The 13,501-nt window shown below is 52.0% G+C and overlaps 1 protein-coding gene across 1 annotated transcript; it reads left to right on the forward strand.

Annotated features, from left to right (window-relative positions):
- The first annotated feature begins 1,361 nt into the window (after positions 1-1,361).
- LOC130519752 (pituitary homeobox 3-like) lies at positions 1,362-12,179 on the forward strand. Its single transcript, XM_057023299.1, has 3 exons — positions 1,362-1,647; positions 5,523-5,637; positions 11,825-12,179. Exons 2-3 carry the CDS (start codon positions 5,532-5,534, stop codon positions 12,091-12,093), a joined length of 375 nt encoding a protein of 124 aa, XP_056879279.1. The 5' UTR covers positions 1,362-1,647; positions 5,523-5,531; the 3' UTR covers positions 12,094-12,179.
- Positions 12,180-13,501: the final 1,322 nt, after the last annotated feature.

Below are 13,501 nucleotides of genomic sequence, written 5' to 3' on the forward strand. Positions count from 1 at the left end.
CAGTAGCAGCAGCAGCAGTAGCAGTAGCAGCAGTAGCAGCAGCAGTAGCAGTAGCAGTAGCATAGCAGCAGCAGTAGCAGTAGCAGCAGCAGTAGCAGTAGCAGTAGCAGCAGTAGCAGCAGTAGTAGTAGCAGTAGCAGCACAGCAGCAGCAGCAGCAGCAGCAGTAGCAGTAGCAGTAGCAGCAGTAGTAGTAGCAGTAGCAGCAGCAGTAGCAGTAGCAGTAGCAGCAGCAGCAGCAGCAGCAGTAGCTTTAATCTCGTTAAATTTAGTTTTTAATTTACTTCCGTGTCTCAACTCCAAATGGAGCTTAAACTGTTTTTTATTTTTTCCACATTGAATCGAGAGCACCTCATCCAGGAGCTCCTCATCCAGGAGCCCCTCATCCAGGAGCCCCTCATCCAAGAGCTCCTCATCCAGGAGCTCCTCATCCAGGAGCCCCTCATCCAGGAGCCCCTCATCCAGGAGCCCCTCATCCAAGAGCTCCTCATCCAGGAGCCCCTCATCCAGAGCCCCTCATCCAGGAGCTCCTCATCCAGGAGCCCCTCATCCAGAGCTCCTCATCCAGGAGCCCTCATCCAGGAGCCCCTCATCCAGGAGCCCCTCATCCAGGAGCTCCTCATCCAGGAGCCCTCATCCTGGAGCCCCTCATCCAGGAGCCCCTCATCCAGGAGCCCCTCATCCAGGAGCTCCTCTTCCAGGAGCCCCTCATCCAGGAGCCCCTTATCCAGGAGCTCCTCTTCCAGGAGCCCCTCATCCTGGAGCCCCTCATCCAGGAGCCCCTCATCCAGGAGCCCCTTATCCAGGAGCCCCTCATCCAGGAGCTCCTCATCCAGGAGCCCCTCATCCAGGAGCCCCTCATCCAGGAGCCCTCATCCAGGAGCTCCTCATCCAGGAGCCCCTCATCCTGGAGCCCCTCATCCAGGAGCCCCTCATCCAGGAGCCCCTCATCCAGGAGCCCCTCATCCTGGAGCCCCTCATCCAGGAGCCCCTCATCCAGGAGCTCCTCTTCCAGGAGCCCCTCATCCAGGAGCCCCTCATCCAGGAGCTCCTCTTCCAGGAGCCCCTCATCCAGGAGCCCTCATCCAGGAGCCCCTTATCCAGGAGCCCCTCATCCAGGAGCCCCTCATCCAGGAGCCCCTCATCCAGGAGCCCCTCTCCTCTACAGAACTCATGGAAGGCGACGGTCTGTGGCCCATGTGAGCTCAAAAAATGAAGCGAGAGACAGAGAGGTGGGGGGACAGACAGACAGGCAGGCAGACACACACACACACACACACACACACACACACACACACCACACACACACACACAGGCAGAGAGAGAGGGAGGGAGAGAGAGGAGGGGGCCGTCCTTTTCCAGCGGACCTGTCACACCTAATATTTAGCAGCAGGTCCTCCTCCTGCTCCTCCTGCTCCTCCTCCTCCTCCTCCTCCTCCACCGCGGGATCAAGCCGGACTCTGTCAGCCCTCATGTGTGACAGCATTACAGGAGAAACAACAACGGAACCCTGACGCCTTTTCCCGGTGTTGTCTGGCCCAGGAACTTTTCCCATGTCATCAGTAATCCAGAGGTCAGGACATCAATCAGCGCGCGCCAGAGCTCTCGGCCTTTTCTCCGGATTATTCTAATCAAAGCGGGATTCGATGTAAGTGCGCCTAATCCCGCTGTTTACCGCCGTCCTCTCTCTCCCTCTCTCTCTCTTATTGCTCGTGGGCTTTTTTCTTATTTGGTTTATCATCTGGTGTCGTAAATCCATTCGATCCATGAAACGCTCGCGAGGGAAAAGGTCTCAAATCGATTTAAACACTTTTGTCACCGTATCCTAACTTGTTTCTGTCTGTCGAGTCCGACATCAACCGGAGTTCTTTTACCTTTAGTGGGAGTGAGTCGAGCCGACAGGCAGCGAGCCGTTCAGGCATCCAAAGCCATGAAAGCCATTAAAGCCGATCCAGCTGAGACCTTAAACAGCATTAAAGTCATGTGTTTCCAGCCCGCCGCTCACCGCGCGCTTCGGCTCTGAAAATCGTTTAAACTGGTTCCTGCGGACCCTCTGCGATCATGTAACCACCTCCTAGCTACTGATGCGCCTTCAATTGTGCTGTGCAGAAATACTCGGAAATACGCAGAAATACTCGGAAATACTCGGAAATACTCAGAAATACTCGGAAATACTCGGAGTTGTTCAGGAAGCTGACACATGACGGGGGCTGGAAGAGAACCCGCAACCTTCCAGAGGAGCGTGTGAATATCAGTAAATCATCGGATTAAACGAGCCGATGAGTTCACAGCAAACGATCAATCACGCAAAAACTAGAACAACACAAATACTACTACTACTACTACTACTACTACTACTATACTACTACTACTAATAATAATAATAATAATAATAATAATAATAATAAATACTATATAATAAATACCGGTATCGCGGATATTATTGATAGTATCGATATAAAACATCTTACAACAGTACGGCTAGATTATTATTATCATTATTATTATTATTATTATTATTATTATTGCTATAATAATAATAACACTAATAATAATTATTATTATATACGAATTACGTATACGTTTTGTTTTACATTATTGTCTCATTACAATATCGAAATTTTGCTATTATTATTAGGTGAATAATAACAATAATAATAACAATAATAACAATAATAATAATAATAATAACAATAATAATAATAATAATAATAATAATAATAATAACTCTGCTATTACAGAGTAAAAGAACTCCAATTTATCGCTGCACAATGACTGAATCTATTTTCAGCCTTTTTCAATATTTCTGCCCTTTATTCGTTTTGTATGAACGGACTATTTTTTAATGCGCAGCCTTCGTGCGCGTGTGTTTGCGCCGGTGGTGTTTTCGCACCTTTGTCGGGCGGAAGGAGCCGCTGTCCGCAGGCCGCCGCGGCCTCAGTGCTGACGCGGCGGCCTGCGGACAGCGGCTCCTGCTGCGGGTCCTGTTCCGGGCCCTGCTGCGGGTCCTGGTGCGGGCCCTGCTGCGGGTCCCGCTGCGGGCCCTGCTGCGGGCCCTGCTGCGGGTCCCGGTGCGGGCCCTGCTGCGGGTCCCGGTGCGGGCCCTGCTGCGGGTCCCGATGCGGGCCCTGCTGCGGGCCCGCGGGGCCCTCGGAGCGGCCCAGCCGGGACTAGAGCTCCGCTGCAGTTTTCTGCGCTGTCCAGACGCGCATTTTGAGTTTGACAGAACCTCCGTGGTGCGTTTGAATTGAAACTGAGCAGAAATGAATGGACCAAAGTCTCAGGCGGAACCGGCTCGGTTCGCTGCACATGTGGAGTGGTTCGGGTCGCATCCAGAGGTGCTTGTACAGAAGTGATGGAGCAAAGTGCTGCGGCTGTGTGACCGCAGCAGGTCGTGCCGCAGCGCCGCGTGGCCTCGCGCCCTCAATCATATGCAAATGCTCCGCCACGAGCGCAGAAATTATCATCTCCAAACATCGGCTGGAATTCCATCTGCTGCTCCTCCAGGAGAACCTTAATAAGTTCTCAGACAGCCAAGTGACACACGTCTTAATCAACTCCTAATCCCAGGAATTAATTCTCCGGGCGTTTATGAATAATTCCCTTGCTGATGTCTGCAGTGGCGGATGGAAGCAGCCTGTCGCCCCCCCCGACCCCCCCCCCGACCCCCCAGATGGACGAGGCAATCTCCCCAAAACGCCCTTTTATTCTCTTTTTATCATCGTCAGCGGATCCTCATTTAATGAGATCGGTGTCGTTATGCAAACTGGGGCTCCATCATGGCCGCCTGCTGCTCCATGGGCACAAAGAAATACCCCCGCATGGGTGTTTACTGCCAATTACCCCCACACACACACACACACACAACACACACACACACACAGCCTCAGGTTTTATGAGGCGAGTCTCAAACACCTTCTCACTTTTCCAGCCATCAATCTTTATCTCCAACAACCGCCTCAGCCCACTGACAGTCTGTCACTCATACTGGGGGGGGGGACATAATCACCCCTCCCATGTGGGGGGGGGGCATACTGACACCTTGTTCTGGACAAAATGACGGATCTCAGCAGCACACGGACACCAGCGTCTCAGCCCCCCGTCCCCCCATCCCTCCATCCCCCCGCTCCCGTCCCTCCGTCCCTCCGTCCCCCGTCCCCCCGCTCCCTGTCCCCCTGTCCCTTCCGTCCCCCGTCCCCCCGCTCCCGTCCCTCCGTCCCTCCGTCCCCCGTCCCCCCGCTCCCTGTCCCCCTGTCCCTTCCGTCCCCCGTCCCCCCGTCCCTCCGTCCCCCGTCCCCTGGTCAGAATGATGGAGTTTAGCTTCATCTTCTATGCTTCGCTATCGTGGAGGGGAAGGCTGATCTTTCGGAGCAGCGGGCACCTTCCACCCTCAACCCGGAGCAGGGGCGAGGTCGGTCTGACCTTTGGGGTCGGGGTCAGTCATGAACTCTGGTTGTTGAGAGAATGGTGGCGTAAATGTTGAATCTGGGTCTCTAAAGGCTGCAGGCACCAGTCAGTGACCTCAGTTAGCCTCAGCCTGTGTTCTCAGGCCCGTAGATGATGGACAGATCAGGGTCCAACGCCGTCGCCTCGTCACGCCCACACGTCCCATGTTCTGTCGGTGCCGGGCTCACACAGACCAGCAGCCCGGAGGCAAACGCAGGCCAGCGGGGTATAGACTTTAGATAGGGAACTCCAGATTGGCTCCCATAAGGCCAGCAGGGCAGACAGACTGGTCCCAGTGCCCCCCTCATGAGAGGGGACCGGTGACCGGTGCACCTCCATGAGGGGGGACCGGTGCACCTCCATGAGGGGGGACCGGTGCACCTCCATGAGAGGGGACCGGCGCACCTCCACGAGAGGGGACCGGCGCACCTCCACGAGGGGGGACCGGCGCACCTCCATGAGAGGGGACCGGCGCACCTCCACGAGAGGGGACCGGCGCACCTCCACGAGGGGGGACCGTCTGCTTCAACATGGACCAGTTTTCATCAGAACCCTGACAACGCTGGTTTTTATTCTAAAGAGCTTAAATTTGTACTCTTATGGTTGTTGGGCTCGACTTTAATACCTATTTTTTTACACCATGAAGTTGCTTTAAATTTGTTTTTGTGTTGATATGGAGAATAAAGTAATAACGTTCAATTATTGTTTCCAAATGTCGGTGTTGTACTGGAGCTTTAATACATGTCGGTTCTGTGTCGGTTCTGATCGTACCTGTGAAGGACTCGAACAGAGCCGCTGCTCCACCTCCTGATGTGGACAAAGATGCGGAACCAGAACCGCGGGGAGACGGATCACCCCGCATATCATCGGGTTTGTATGGAACAGGCTCGCGCACGGAACAGGCTCACGCACGGAACAGGCTCACGCACGGTGTCGTTGTCGACGAGAGGGACCCGTTCTGGACACGTTCGGAACCCCGTGAATCCTGACTGAGAGGAACTTTATTTTTATTATTATCTCAGATGCAGCGTGTGTGTGTGTGTGTGTGTGTGTGTGTGTGTGTGTGTGTGTCTACAGAGGCTGGTTATGGATTTTAACCTGCTAACGGACAATGAAGCCCGCAGCCCGCTGTCGCTGTCCGACTCCGGGACCCCGCAGCACGACCCGGGATGCAAAGGCCAGGACCACAGCGGTGAGTTCACTAAAGCCGCGCGCGCGCGCGCGCGCGCGCGTGTGTGTGATTTGGTTCATGTTCTAGAAATAAGCAGTCACATTGACCGCAGGTGTCATCGCAAATATTTGTTAGGGTTAGGAAAATACGTATACAATCAATAGAGTATTATTATTATTATTATTATTATTATTATTGTTATTATTATTATTACCATTATTACCATTATTATTATTATTATGATTGTTATTATTGTTATTATCATCACCATTACTGTTATTATTATTATTATTATTATTGTTATTATTATTATTACCATTATTACCATTATTACCATTATTATTATTATTATTATTGTTATTATTATTATTACCATTATTACCATTATTATTATTATTATGATTGTTATTATTGTTATTATCATCACCATTACTGTTATTATTATTATTATTATTGTTATTATTATTATTATTACCATTATTACCATTATTACCATTATTATTATTATTATTATTATTATTATTATTGCTATTATCATCACCATTACTGTTATTATTATTATATTATTATTATTATTATTGTTATTATTATATTAAGTGGTAGCAATAGTAAAATTAGTCGCCGTTATTATTCGATTATTCTGATTATTAACACAATCACAGGCGTAAACAGACCGCAATAATTATTTCTTCTTTATTAATAAGTTTTGCGCATTTTTACGGGACAACAGCCGATCTTTTCTGACTTTATGGTTTTTAATTCCGCCTCATTTCATACAGGTCGAAAAAACGGAGAGCAGCATTGAGCTAAACAGCATTATTAGTCTTGTTGTTAGGGTTATAATAATAATTATAATTAGAATAATAACGGATTAATTAAAAATTATTATTATTATTATTACGATTATTATTAATATTGTTGTTGTTCTGATTATTATTGCTGGTGGTGTCATCATACTCTGAATGATGCTGCTGGATGCTGCTGTGCTGGGTCTGGGTGGGTTACAAACGGGTCTGGGTGGGTTACAAACGGGTCTGGGTGGGTTAGAACGGGTCTGGGTGGGTTACAAACGGGTCTGGGTGGGTTACAAACGGGTCTGGGTGGGTTAGAAACGGGTCTGGGCTGGTCAGAAACGGGTCTGGACTGGTTAGAAACGGGTCTGGGTGGGTTAGAAACGGGTCTGGGTGGGTTAGAAACGGGTCTGGGCTGGTCAGAACGGGTCTGGACTGGTTAGAAACGGGTCTGAGTGGGTTAGAAACGGGTCTGGGTGGGTTAGAAACGGGTCTGGGCTGGTCAGAAACGGGTCTGGGCTGGTCAGAAACGGGTCTGGACTGGTTAGAAACGGGTCTGGGTGGGTTAGAAACGGGTCTGGGCTGGTTAGAAACGGGTCTGGGTTGGTTAGAAACGGGTCTGGGCTGGTCAGAAACGGGTCTGGGTGGGTTAGAAACGGGTCTGGACTGGTTAGAAACGGGTCTGGGTTGGTTAGAAACGGGTCTGGGCTGGTCAGAAACGGGTCTGGACTGGTTAGAAACGGGTCTGGGTGGGTTAGAAACGGGTCTGGGCTGGTCAGAAACGGGTCTGGGTTGGTTAGAAACGGGTCTGGGCTGGTCAGAAACGGGTCTGGGTGGGTTAGAAACGGGTCTGGGCTGGTCAGAAACGGGTCTGGGTGGATTAGAAACGGGTCTGGGCTGGTCAGAAACGGGTCTGAGTGGGTTAGAAACGGGTCTGGGCTGGTCAGAAACGGGTCTGGGTGGGTTAGAAACGGGTCTGGGCTGGTCAGAAACGGGTCTGGGCTGGTCAGAAACGGGTCTGAGTGGGTTAGAAACGGTCTGGGTGGGTTAGAGAAACGGGTCTGGGTGGGTTAGAAACGGGTCTGGGCTGGTCAGAAACGGGTCTGGGTGGGTTAGAAACGGGTCTGGGCTGGTCAGAAACGGGTCTGGGTGGGTTAGAAACGGGTCTGGGCTGGTCAGAAACGGGTCTGGTGGGTTAGAAACGGTCTGGGTGGGTTAGAAACGGGTCTGGGCTGGTCAGAAACGGGTCTGGTGGGTTAGAAACGGGTCTGGGCTGGTCAGAAACGGGTCTGGGTGGGTTAGAAACGGGTCTGGGCTGAATTTCGTTTTTACCCGTTTTATTGAGACCCATCAAATCTCACACGTGTTGTTTCGGCTCGAGAAAAGAATCGATTAACAGATTAATTGATTAACAGATTAATTGATTAACAGATTAATTGATTAACAGTATTTCTTCCTTTGCAATAAAATAGAACAAAATAAAAAAGAAAAGATGATGAATTCCTTTCGTTAATTCTAAATAGACACATAAAAAGACTCTTTCTGACTCTGTTCTTGTTGAATAGTTTCCCCATTTTCTAGATCTTTTTTCATTGTTTTTTTTACAGCGTTCGTCGGTTCCGCCATTAAAAACACGATCTGTGCACGCACGTCCGTCACTGCCTCTCCAGATGTTGGGCACTGAGAGCAACTTGTGGTTGTGTTCCTCAGGCCTCCTGGGTGACCTTGGAGGCCCTTTGTCATGTCAGCACATTATTAGTGCGATTGCTCTTATTGTAGGTTAGCGCCTAGCTTTTAAAGGCTGCCCTTTTCGCTCTATTGTAGCTGGACTTTGGCCTTAAGTGCTAGCTTACGCAGTGTCGGTTTACTGCCAGATAACAGCCTCAGCCTGCCATTATTGGTTTTGCCAGCGGCCCCGTGGAGCCTCTTTATAAACCCTGCTGATCATTTCCAACGGCTGCAGGAGCTAAGCCTTCACCAAACACAGCCGACTTGCCCCAATCACAAAGGCCTGATCCACAGGATTAGCTGCCCAGCTAATTTTACTGCTTTCTGTGAGGTCCTCCGATTGAACAGGATCTGGCCGAGGACGGTCCCAGCAGACATAACATGGATGTGTGGTCCTTCGGGGGGGGGGGGGGGGGGGGGTCATTCTCTTGGCAACGTCAGCCAGGCGCTCGTCAGTTCACACCCTGAGGGATGGAGGGATTTCTCATGATGTTTGATCTGACAATATGATCCAGCAGGGATCAGCACAGGAGGTGAAGGGTGTCACAATAGTGGCGTCCCAGAGCCAGACCGGGTCGGTCTGCAGGTTCTGGACCAAACAGTCTGCTGAGAGCACCAGCTCATTATCATGACAGACGGAGGACAGACGGAGGACAGACGGAGGACAGACGTAGGACAGACGGAGGACAGATGGAGGACAGACATAGGACAGACAGAGGACAGACGTAGGACAGAAGGAGGACAGAAGTAGGACAGAAGTAGGACAGACGGAGGACAGAAGTAGGACAGACGGAGGACAGACGTAGGACAGACGTAGGACAGACGGAGGACAGAAGTAGGACAAACGGAGGACAGACGGAGGACAGAAGTAGGACAAACGGAGGACAGACGGAGGACAGAAGTAGGACAGACGGAGGACAGACGGAGGACAGAAGTAGGACAGACGGAGGACAGACAGAGGACAGACGTAGGACAGACGGAGGACAGACGGAGGACAGACAGAGGACAGAAGTAGGACAGACGGAGGACAGATGGAGGACAGACATAGGACAGACAGAGGACAGACGTAGGACAGACGTAGGACAGAAGGAGGACAGACGGAGGACAGAAGTAGGACAGACGGAGGACAGACGGAGGACAGAAGTAGGACAGAAGTAGGACAGACGGAGGACAGACGGAGGACAGAAGTAGGACAAACGGAGGACAGACGGAGGACAGAAGTAGGACAGACGGAGGACAGACGGAGGACAGAAGTAGGACAGACGGAGGACAGACAGAGGACAGACGTAGGACAGACGGAGGACAGACGGAGGACAGACGGAGGACAGAAGTAGGACAAACGGAGGACAGAAGTAGGACAGAAGGAGGACAGACGTATGACAGACGTAGGACAGAGGTCGGACAGAAATCCAGTTTTCCTCTTGATTCAGCCATCCGGGACAGGAAGCTCCTCCCTCTGTGCGGAACTAAGTTGGAAAATGTTTCAGTTTATATTTAACCCCGTCAATATTTATGCTAGCAGATAATTATGTATTTTACCATTTTACTCCATCACAACCCTGCATCACAACCCTGCATCACAACCCTGCATCACAACCCTCCATCACAACCCTCCATCACAACCCTGCATCACAACCCTCCATCACAACCCTGCATCACAACCCTGCATCACAACCCTGCATCACAACCCTCCACCACAACCCTGCATCACAACCCTCCACCACAACCCTGCATCACAACCCTCCATCACAACCCTCCATCACAACCCTCCATCACAACCCTCCATCACAACCCTGCATCACAACCCTGCATCACACCCTGCATCACAACCCTCCATCACAACCCTGCATCACAACCCTGCATCACAACCCTCCATCACAACCCTGCATCACAACCCTCCACCACAACCCTCCATCACAACCCTCCATCACAACCCTGCATCACAACCCTCCATCACAACCCTGCATCACAATCCTCCATCACAACCCTCCACCACAACCCTCCACCACAACCCTCCATCACAACCCTCCATCACACCCTCCATCACAACCCTCCACCACAACCCTCCATCACACAACCCTGCATCACACCCTGCATCACAACCCTCCATCACAACCCTGCATCACAACCCTCCACCACAACCCTCCATCACAACCCTGCATCACAACCCTCCATCACAACCCTCCACCACAACCCTGCATCACAATCCTCCATCACAACCCTGCATCACAACCCTCCACCACAACCCTGCATCACAATCCTCCATCACAACCCTGCATCACAACCCTCCATCACAACCCTCCACCACAACCCTCCATCACAACCCTCCATCACAACCCTGCATCACAACCCTCCATCACAACCCTGCATCACAACCCTGCATCACAACCCTCCATCACAAACCTGCATCACAACCCTGCATCACAACCCTGCATCACAACCCTCCATCACAACCCTCCATCACAACCCTCCATCACAACCCTGCATCACAACCCTCCATCACAACCCTGCATCACAACCCTCCATCACAACCCTCCATCACAACCCTGCATCACAACCCTCCATCACAACCCTGCATCACAACCCTCCATCACAACCCTCCATCACAACCCTGCATCACACAACCCTCCATCACAACCCTCCATCACAACCCTGCATCACAACCCTCCACCACAACCCTGCATAACAACCCTCCATCACAACCCTCCATCACAACCCTGCATCACAACCCTGCATCACAACCCTGCATCACAACCCTCCATCACAACCCTGCATCACAACCCTCCATCACAACCCTCCATCACAACCCTGCATCACAACCCTCCATCACAACCCTGCATCACAACCCTCCATCACAACCCTCCATCACAACCCTGCATCACAACCCTCCATCACAACAACCCTCCATCACAACAACCCTGCATCACAACCCTCCATCACAACCTCCATCACAACCCTGCATCACAACCCTCCATCACACAACCCTCCATCACAACCCTCCATCACAACCCTGCATCACAACCCTCCATCACAACCCTGCATCACAACCCTCCACCACAACCCTGCATCACAACCCTCCACCACAACCCTCCATCACAAACCCCATCACAACCCTCCATCACAACCCTGCATCACAACCCTCCATCACAACCCTCCATCACAACCCTGCATCACAACCCTCCATCACAACCCTCCATCACAACCCTGCATCACAACCCTGCATCACAACCCTCCATCACAACCCTCCATCACAACCCTCCTGCTCAGTGCTGTTGTGCTCAGACTACATGTGATTAAAGCCCAGGGCAGGAAGCTCATCAAAGGAAGTCAGTCATCATAACTGACCTGAACAAACCACAATGTTTCCAGTTGATCTAAAAGAATCCAGTTTGTGAGGATCTATATTGTAAATTGTACATTTCTGCCACAAACTTTCTGTGATTCACCTTTATTAAAACATTATATTTTATTTATTTCAAACACTGGCTAATGACCAACATTACAACACGCAGAGAAGTTGAAGAAATCTGTAATATCTTCTCATTTTTAGGAGTTTCTCTTCTAAAATAACATTTCAAATTTTTAAATGGGACTTTTATCAGTTAAAAAACTTGGTGAGGAACTTAATGAGGAACATGTGGAGCTCCTCTTCTGCCCATTAAGTTGTTTCTCCATCTGTGTGATGACAGACACAGAGAAATCCCACCAGAACCAGCTGGATGAGTCCGGTGCTGAGGACGGTTCTCTGAAGAAGAAACAGAGGCGGCAGAGGACTCATTTCACCAGCCAGCAGCTCCAGGAGCTGGAAGCCACGTTCCAGAGGAACCGCTACCCTGACATGAGCACCAGGGAGGAGATCGCAGTGTGGACCAACCTCACCGAGGCACGAGTCAGGGTGGGTCCAACAGAACTGACCTCAGCTTTACCTTGCTCCCCACTACTGATGTTCTGTAGATGATATGTGCTCATGAAGAAAGGCTCCATAATGAGGAGGAGCATAGATTCAAGAGTGGGGCGGTTCCTGCTGACCGGGGGCGGTTCCTGCTGACCGGGGGCGGGTTCCTGCTGCAGGCCGGGGGCAGGTTCCTGCTGCTGACGGGGGCGGGTTCCTGCTGCAACCGGGGCAGGTTCCTCCTGCTGCTGCTGACCGGGGCGGGTTCCTGCTGCGACCGGGGGCAGGTTCCTGCTGACTGGGGGCGGGTTCCTGCTGACTGGGGGCGGGTTCCTGCTGCAGACCGGGGGCGGGTTCCTGCTGCTGACCGGGGGCGGGTTCCTGCTGACTGGGGGCGGGTTCCTGCTGCAGACCGGGGGCGGGTTCCTTGCTGCTGACCGGGGGCGGGTTCCTGCTGCAGACCGGGGGCAGGTTCCTGCTGCAGACCGGGGGCAGGTTCCTGCTGCTGACCGGGGGCAGGTTCCTGCTGCAGACCGGGGGCGGGTTCCTGCTGCTGACCGGGGCGGGTTCCTGCTGACCAGGGGCAGGTTCCTGCAGGCCGGGGGCAGGTTCCTGCTGACTGGGGGCGGGTTCCTGCTGCTGACCGGGGGCAGGTTCCTGCTGCAGGCCGGGGGCAGGTTCCTGCTGACCGGGGGCAGGTTCCTGCTGCTGACCGGGGGCAACAGGGGCGGAGGAAGCAGCAGCAGCCCAAGGCGGAGCTGACGGACCCCATCAGTGGTGCAGTCCTGCAGCAGCAGGACACCACAGGCGCTCTGGCCTCCAGGGCCCAGGATCCGGTTCCCCTGGCTGGTGGAAAGGTCACATTCTTGGCTGACCTCCTGAACGGACGACACACGACATATTGTCTGGTCCCTCCGAGGCAGCAGGATGATGGCTGTGTTCCGCCGTGGGAGCCGGATTCATGCTGGGCCGGGTCCATGGACAGGGACAGCAGAGGCCCCGGCTGGTATCATGTTCTGGGCTCTCCAGCTTCTGGTCTCCTGCCGGGTGGTTTCTGCCAAGACTAAAGGTTAAAGATCTGCAGATCGCTGCTATTTTGGTTTGATGATGAGGGAAATGTGAAAGTCACAGATCAACACGAGCGTCGTTAAACGTCAACCAACACTCCTTGAAGTTACGCAAACATGCTTTTAAGCCGAGCTCCTCCCCCTTTTGGGCCAATGTTCTGGTTAACTGGTCGAGTTTGGTGACCAGAGCAGGTGACCAACGCTTCCAGTCTAAAGGTGAACGTGCAAAGTCTCATATAGGAAACCACAGTCGCGGCTACGCTCACCAAGCACAGCTGCAAATGGAGCGCATGCTAATAAGCATGCTAATGCTAATGACTGCACAACAATAACAGGCCCGAGATGGGGATCTGCAAGGAGGAAGGAAGGAAGGAAGGAAGGAAGGAAGGAAGGAAGGAAGGGAAGGA

The sequence above is a fragment of the Takifugu flavidus genome, unplaced genomic scaffold (assembly GCF_003711565.1).
Source record: "Takifugu flavidus isolate HTHZ2018 unplaced genomic scaffold, ASM371156v2 ctg194, whole genome shotgun sequence".
Taxonomy (NCBI): Eukaryota; Metazoa; Chordata; class Actinopteri; order Tetraodontiformes; family Tetraodontidae; genus Takifugu; species Takifugu flavidus.